At 41.1% G+C, this 7,644-nt stretch overlaps 1 protein-coding gene across 1 annotated transcript in view; it reads left to right on the forward strand.

Annotated features, from left to right (window-relative positions):
• Positions 1 to 6,461, forward strand: part of SLAMF1 (signaling lymphocytic activation molecule family member 1) — a 32,550-nt gene extending 26,089 nt beyond the window's left edge. The window contains exons 5-7 of the mRNA XM_082665406.1: positions 201 to 274; positions 4,837 to 4,929; positions 6,355 to 6,461. Coding sequence (XP_082521532.1) covers positions 201 to 274; positions 4,837 to 4,929; positions 6,355 to 6,405 — 218 coding nt within the window. The 3' untranslated portion in view covers positions 6,406 to 6,461. The remainder of the gene's footprint in view (positions 1 to 200; positions 275 to 4,836; positions 4,930 to 6,354) is intronic.
• Positions 6,462 to 7,644: the final 1,183 nt, after the last annotated feature.

A 7,644-nucleotide genomic window follows, 5' to 3' on the forward strand; every position in this document is an offset into this window, starting at 1 on the left:
GGGAATAGGCCAAGAGAGATCAAGTAACTAACCTAATGTCATATGACAAATGTACACGGGGTTTGGGACTCAGTGCTTTGTTCCTGTGGTACTTCTGGGGAAGGTGGGTGTGCAATGGGGGGTAAAGACCAGACAGGTCTGAGCAGAGAGTTCATGCTGGGGACCAGAGGGAGATAACCACTATGGTTTCTTTTCCCCAGGTAAAACAGACAATTACCAGCCAACAATGGAAGCAAAAAGCCTTACTATCTATGCCCAAGTCCAGAAATCAGGTGTAAGTCCTATACTGTCTTTGTCTGGGGTGGACCTGTCATGTTTCCCATGGAATCCCTGGCCATTCAGTTCACTTTGCATGTCTGACATTCATGGTTCTACGTGGGTTCTGAAGCAGAGGAAATTAAGAAAGCAGAAGTCAAGAACAAGAGCTCTCTAAAAGGACATTAACTTCGGTGTTAGATGGGACTATTTATTATTTGAAATAATGGGAAACACTGGGTAATTTTCTGGTCATCTGTTTCTTCGTAGGAAAAATTGAGGAAGCTAGAAACACGTGATGTATGACTCCTTCCAGCTCTGGCATTCTAGGAGTCTACGGTTCTCTGTTATCAAACTCTTTCCTTCTCTATGGAAGAGGGTGCCAGCTTGAGGAGAGAGGGGAAGATTGAGAAAGGCTATTGTGTGACATGTTGGTCTGATCCAAGCTTAAGAGTTTGCAAACATCAAAGAGACAAGGAAGGAAGATCTTGAGGATTCTGCCTAGAGAGTGGTTGGTGAGATGGAAGATGATATGTAGGCAGCAGATGAAAGCAAAACTGTGACAGAGTGATGGTTGGGCTGAAACAGAAGAGATGGATTTAAAAAACTAGAGTCATGATGAAGTTGAGGATCAGATAAGTTAGAAGTAAGAGGGAGGTTAAAGAATGATGGCTAGATATGAAGATATTATAGTTTTTCTGACATGAAGGCAATTCTAGGTAATGTATAGGCCAGAATACGGCCATTCAGGATGTAGGGGAAGGCAAATTCTTGAGTAAAAGATGTGAAGGTAAAGACAGCTTTGATTAGCACCTTGGAAAATTGCATCAGATGACAGTAAATGCATTTCTGATAACCAGAGATAAACTCTTGGACAAAGCCCTTCTTTCTGCTGTCCCCTAGTGGTCTGGAGGGTGTATTACACAGGCCATGACCACCGTTGAGAACCAAACTCCATTTAAATATATGAGTCCCAAGAGCAACCTCTTTTGCATATACATATTTAGGTAATCAGGTTCAACTTAACCATGGTGCCTTCCCTATCTATTCTATCCCATGTTGCTAGCACCCCTCTTTTTACTGTAAAGTATGACATCCATACCAAAAAGTGCACCATGTATAAATGTCAGCTCAATGAATTACCCCATCTTGATACCTAGTAAAGCAAGTCTCTCCAGCTTGTTTTTCTTCAAGAGTTTTGGCTATTATGTCCCTTTGTACTTGCATATGTATTTTCGAATCAGCTTCTCAAGTATCACAGAAAGGGGAAAAATCCTATTAGGATTACATTGAATCTGCAGATCTATTTGAGGAGAAATCATATCTTTCAGTATTGAGTCTTCTAGGACCATAAAACTACCACCCAGATCAAGGAACAGAACATTGTCCCCACCCCCAGAAGACCTCCTTGTGTGCCTCATAATCACTATCTTCTCTCTCCTCCCCAAAGATTCCCTATCCTTACTTTCTGAAAATATAGTTTACTCTTTTTTTTTCCCCTTTGGACTTTATAAAAATGGAATCTTATAGCATTTTTCCTCCTGTGTACAGTTTATTTTGCTCGATATTACCTTTTATGAGATTCAAGCATGTCTTTGAGCTTAGATATAATGCATTCATGTTCATTGATTTATGGAATATCAATGTATACATATACAAGAGTTTATTCTTCCAGTTGACTACTGATGGACATTTGTGTTATTTCCAGTCTGAAGCTATTATGAAAATTGCAGCCATTCATATTCATATGTGTGCTTCTTGGTAGATATGTGCACATATTTTTGTTGGGGATATATCTAAATGTAGAATTGCTAAGTCACAGAGTATGCATATCCTCAAATTGATTAGATAAGGCCAAACTGTTTTTCAGAGTGGGTGTACCAGTTTACTTTTTTGCAACTACATACAAGAGTTTCAGTTGCTACACATTCTAATCGAAATTTGGTGTTATTGGTCTTTTAAATTTTAGTCATTCTTTTGGATGTGTCTTTTTATAGTTCTATTTTGCATTCCTCTAATTATTAAGAAAGTTGAACAATTTTTCATATGTTTATTGGCTGTATAAATATCCTCTTTCTTAAAGTGACTGTTAAATCTCTTGCCAATTTTCCCTTGCATTTCAGTCTGTTTTGGGTGGGATTATTAGAAGGCTTTTAAACATTTTTAGCAGTTATATTTTAGCACATACCTTCACCCATCTTGTGGCTTGCCTCTGCAATTTCTCAAAGATACATTTTGATAAAGGAAAGTTCTCAATTTTAGTGTAGAACAATTTCATCATCTCTTCCTTTGTGTTATAAAAAGATAACACTTTTTGTATTCCAGTTAAGAAATCTTTCTTTACTCCCAGGTATGAAGATATTCTTCTACCATCTTCTAAAAACTGTATGGTTTATCTTTTCAACTTATATCTGCTATGCACCTGAAAATGATTTTTTGAGTGTGGTGTGAGATGGGTCAAGTTTTATTTTTTTCCATATGGATATCCTATTGACTATTTATATTTAAAAACTGTCCTTGCCTCACTGCAGTGCCACCTCATTATAAATCAAGCGTCCATCGGTGTGTGGATCTATTTTGAAGTTCTCTGTTCTGCTCCATTGGTTTATTTCTTTACAATTGCACCAGAACCATACTGTCTTAACAAATCTGTGATTGCAGATTTATTACAAGTTTGATATCTGGTAAAACAAATCTTTTTACTTGTTCTTGTTCTTCAAGTTCTTGGCCATTTTTGATCCTTTGCATTTTCATCTATATATTTTAGATTCAGTTTGTAAAAATCCTCCTTAAAATCCTGCTGGAATTTTAATTAGAACTGCATTGATCAATTTCAGAAGATCATATATGTTTTCCTATTGAGTCTTTCAATTCATAAAATGATATATCCTTTATTTAGATCTTCTTTAATTTTACCCTATCACTCCTTGAATTATCTTCTGCAACATTACTTCCAAAGTGCTGGCTAGCTCCTTTTTACTAAAACGACATTTTTACTAAAAGGACCTTTTATTAAAAGCATTACCTGGGACCTAATTAGAAATGCAAAAAGTCAGGTCCCACCCCAGATCTTCTGAAATAGAACCAGACTTCTAACAAGATTTCCAGGTAATTCATATGCACATTAAAGTGTGAGAAGCCCTGCTCTACCCCAAGCACTTCCAGTAATGGGAAATTCACTGCCGCTCAAGGTAATTCATCCCACATTTGAGCACTTCCTACTATTAGAAAGATCTTATTATATTGAACCAAAATATTACCCTAAACATTCCAACCTTGGTTTAAAGCTGACAGACTGTACAGAACAAATGTAATTCCTCTTCTACATGGCAACCCATCAGATATATGAAGAGAAAGATCATGTCCCATCTTGAATCTTCTTTCCTCCAGTAAAGTTTTCCAATTCCTTATCTCTTCCACCAGATGACAAGATTCCAAGTTCTCTCCCATTATAACCCATGTGCTTCCGTTTTAAGGCTTGTTCTATGTCCAGGAAAGGCAGAGAATAGCATTATCCTACACCAGTGCCCCCAAGTATGTTGAAAAGATGACTTTCCAGGCATAAGATATGTCGTCTCCCTCTTAGAGGGACGGGGTCTCAATTTATGCCTACACTGACTTCGTCCTGGTATTGTGGATTTTAATTCATTCTAAGTAACATTAACAAACAACAGCTGAAGGTTTTTATGTGCCTAGCACTGTTACATGGGGAATGCAAAGAAAAAATAGGCTATTTCTCAAGGAATTGATGGTCTGTTTGGAGAAGCGATGTGTAAATACATCAGAGTGTCTTAAATACAGTGTACAGTTAAGTGCCGTAATGTGTGAATTAGACTTTAGGTACCTGAGGAATTTAGGGGAAGGAGAGGTCATTATAAGTTGGGGTAACCAAAGAAGAACAGTATAATGGAAAATACATGCGCTTTAAGTTAAAAGATATTTTAAGTTAAAATCCTGGCTTTGATACTTCTTGCATGTTCACATTAAGAAAGTACTAAATCTTTCTGGGCTTTAGCCTCTTCCTCTGTAAAATGTGAGTAACAGTCTTTAACATAAAGAGTGGTTGTGAGACAAATGGGAAGATATATGTGAAGAACTTGGTAAACTTTAACACACTCGCACATGTGTGGTTATTATGAAGTTCAATGTTTGGACAGGAAAGAGAATTGATGAGAAACCATATTAGAGTGAGTAATAGCAGGACTTCATGTTGTGGGTGATATGAGTGAGACTAAAATACTATAAAAATCGCGTTCCCTTCAGCTGCCTATGTAAGAACCACACCAATTTTAGTTCACTGTGAGCAAGATGTTTAAAACATCTGGGAAGTGATGATGATGAATCAGGCTGCCTCACAAGGCTGTGAGCTCCATGTCACTCGGGGAGTCTGAGCAAAGCCCAGAGAATTGAGTTCCAGGGAATCTGGGGGAGAATTTTCACCTGGGAAGGAGGCTGGACCAAATGACTCCAAGGAGCTTTCTAACTCAAAACTTCTTGATGCTACGCTTCTCCGTGGGGAAAGTTGAATGGGAAATAACTTGCTGCTCAGCTAATCTCCTGCTGTCTTTGCTTCCCTTGTAGTCTGTTCAGAAGAAACCTGACTCTCTGCCAGCTCAGGACCCCTGCACCACCATTTACGTTGCTGCCACAGAGCCTGTGCCAGAGCCCGTCCAGGTGAGGCATTGCTCTGTGCCTCCTCTCTGTAGAGAGGGAATAGGTGGAGGAGGGGAAAGGGTGGAACCTGTGTAGAGCTGAAATGGAGGACGTAGGCCCTTGCAAGCAGGTAGCAAGGAGCATCTGCAGCCTCAGTTGCAGGGCTTCCGGGAAACCCCTCGTGGCTGCTTACATGGGGTCTCTGCTCACTCTCTGCTCACCAGGCTTTCTCTGAGAGCTGTCACGTCAGAATCAACTGGCATATTTGTTAAAAATAAAGACTCCCGGGACCTTCTACCTAGGATTCTGTTCAATCAGAATGTCTATGGTGGGTAACCAGGCATCTACACGTTAAAAAACAACATCCTCCTGGTGATCCTGATGCACATTTAAGTTCAGGAATCGCACCTTGAGTCCAGGAGTTCTCCAGTCCAGCTGCATAACAGAATTGCCAGGGGAGCTTTGTAAAAATGCTCATGCCTAGTCTCCATTCATCCCTGTTTAATCAGAACATTTAGGAGTAGAACTCTGCATAGGTGTAAAGCCTAGAAGACAGTATGACACATGGCCCGCCTGTTCTACCCCATTGCAAGATCAGCATGGATTAAGTTTACTTGACAGGAATCTTTCCTTTTACTAAACGAACAGAAGTAAATTCTGGGCTAAAATCTTGGCTTTAGTTGGACCCTATTAAATAAAGCATTTTAGGAGACAATGGAGGATCAAAAGGCCACAGAAATGCCTACATTTACCCATTTTCCTCAAAGCTCCTACTGTACACATACTCAGCAATGCTTGGGAGGATGCCTCATCTTCATCTTGAGGTGTATTCACAGACCACTCTCCTATCCAAAGGGAAGTAAAAACATAAATCTAACTTTAAAAGCTTTAAATAATGTAGATTTTTAATGATGTTTTCTTGGGGAAGAAACACAGCACTCGGTATATTTCACATTTTACAGCAAAACCACCTGAATTCCCTCATTCCTGTCTCTTTCTGTCTCAGACTCTTGAATCTCCTCTCCCTGCGAGAAGTCTTTGCCCACAATCTTCACCTCTTCCCCATCCCTCTCTTGCAGGAACCACTTCTTTCTTCTCCCTTTGGGTCTCATTAATCCCCCCCTTTTTAGAGCTCAGTAATTTAGAACTCTTTTGGCTTCTCTAAACTGAGTGCAGGTCCTCAGATGACTGGGACAGGTCTCCCAGTCTCCCTGATGACATGCGTATGCTTGAAGGGAGCTGTAACCCATCTTGTGGGCGAGCAGGCAGTCTGGGAAGCTGAGTGCTACCTCTAGCAATACCCAGCTGTGGCAGACCCTGAGCAAGCTGCAATGCTACATGATTCTTGAGACGCTTTCCTTTTTTTAAGCATCACTGCTTCCATTTGTAGCCTGTGAACCTAGTGCTGGTCCCTCCACCCACAGACTTGTTCTCTTTTGCCCCCAGCAATCAAGCTCCATCACAGTATATGCCAGCGTGACACTTCCAGAGAGCTGACACCACAGATCCAGTGAAGGGACTTTCTGAAGGAATACGGAGGAGCCAAAATAAACACTGAACTTGGTCCCAAGTCCCAAGTTTCTTGTGACATCTACACGTCTGTACTCTTCTTGGATCGACTCCCTGGTGATGTTTCTCCCACATCTACCCGCGAAATAGATAAGGAAGCGAGGTTTCCCAAGCACTTAGCCTGCTCTGTGGGAGGCACAGGCTCAGAACAGAGAGCTGCTTGGAATAGCTTTCCATCTCTGTGGTGTAGCAGATGAAATGGATAATGCCGGTCCAGTGAGGTGTCTCGCTCTTTGCTGCAATTGGGTAATAAAAGCCAAAGGCAGAAAGTCAGGACAGGACATCTAGTACCTATCTCAGACAGCTGACCACCAGCCACAAAGTCTGGAACAGCGTACCCTTGGGCTGCCTGTCCTTGGTCTGGGAGCTGCTCCCGATCACCATGCAGACTTGATCAAGGCTCTGGGCCTCAGTTTCTCTCTCTGGATAGACAATGAGATTATTGTCTCAATGAGATTAATAAACACTCTGAGATTATTCCATAAAAGAAGCTAATAAAGTATTTTATTTGTAAAACCTGGAAGCTAAGAGTCAATAAACTGAAAATATGACTTTGAGGTCTCTGGGCTTTGAGTAATGGAATGAAAAAAAATCTAAGATTCTTAAAAGTACAGTTTTGTGCAAATGATGTTCAGATTTAAAGAAAAGGCTTCCCTGGTGGCGCAGTGGTTGGGAGTCCGCCTGCCGATGCAGGGGACATGGGTTCGTGCCCCGGTCCGGGAAGATCCCACATGCCGCGGAGCGGCTGGGCCCGTGAGCCATGGCCGCTGAGCCTGCGCGTCCGGAGCCTGTGCTCCACAGTGGGAGAGGCCATAGCAGTGAGAGGCCTGCGTACCACCAAAAAAAAAAAAAAAAGAAAAGTGGTAAGTGTTTTGTGATACTGCTACAGAGGAACTTGGGATAATCAGAACTTGTCCCAGAGTGACTTTTCACTTCCCCAAATGATTTTTAAATCCTAGTTATCTGCTTACTCTGTTGAACAACAAACCTGGAGCCTCAACTAAGACTCTTCAAACTGATTCTGAGTCCATTTTACATCCATGGCTTCACATCCCCAGGGTCTCTACCAGACACTTCTTAATCCTTGCATACCTCTCCCCGTCACTAAATGTATCTTGAAGTAGACAATAACATATATTGGCCCAACAGTTTCAAGTAATTGAATGC

This window comes from Grampus griseus (assembly GCF_964374135.1).
Source record: "Grampus griseus genome assembly, chromosome: 1".
NCBI classification, from domain to species: Eukaryota; Metazoa; Chordata; class Mammalia; order Artiodactyla; family Delphinidae; genus Grampus; species Grampus griseus.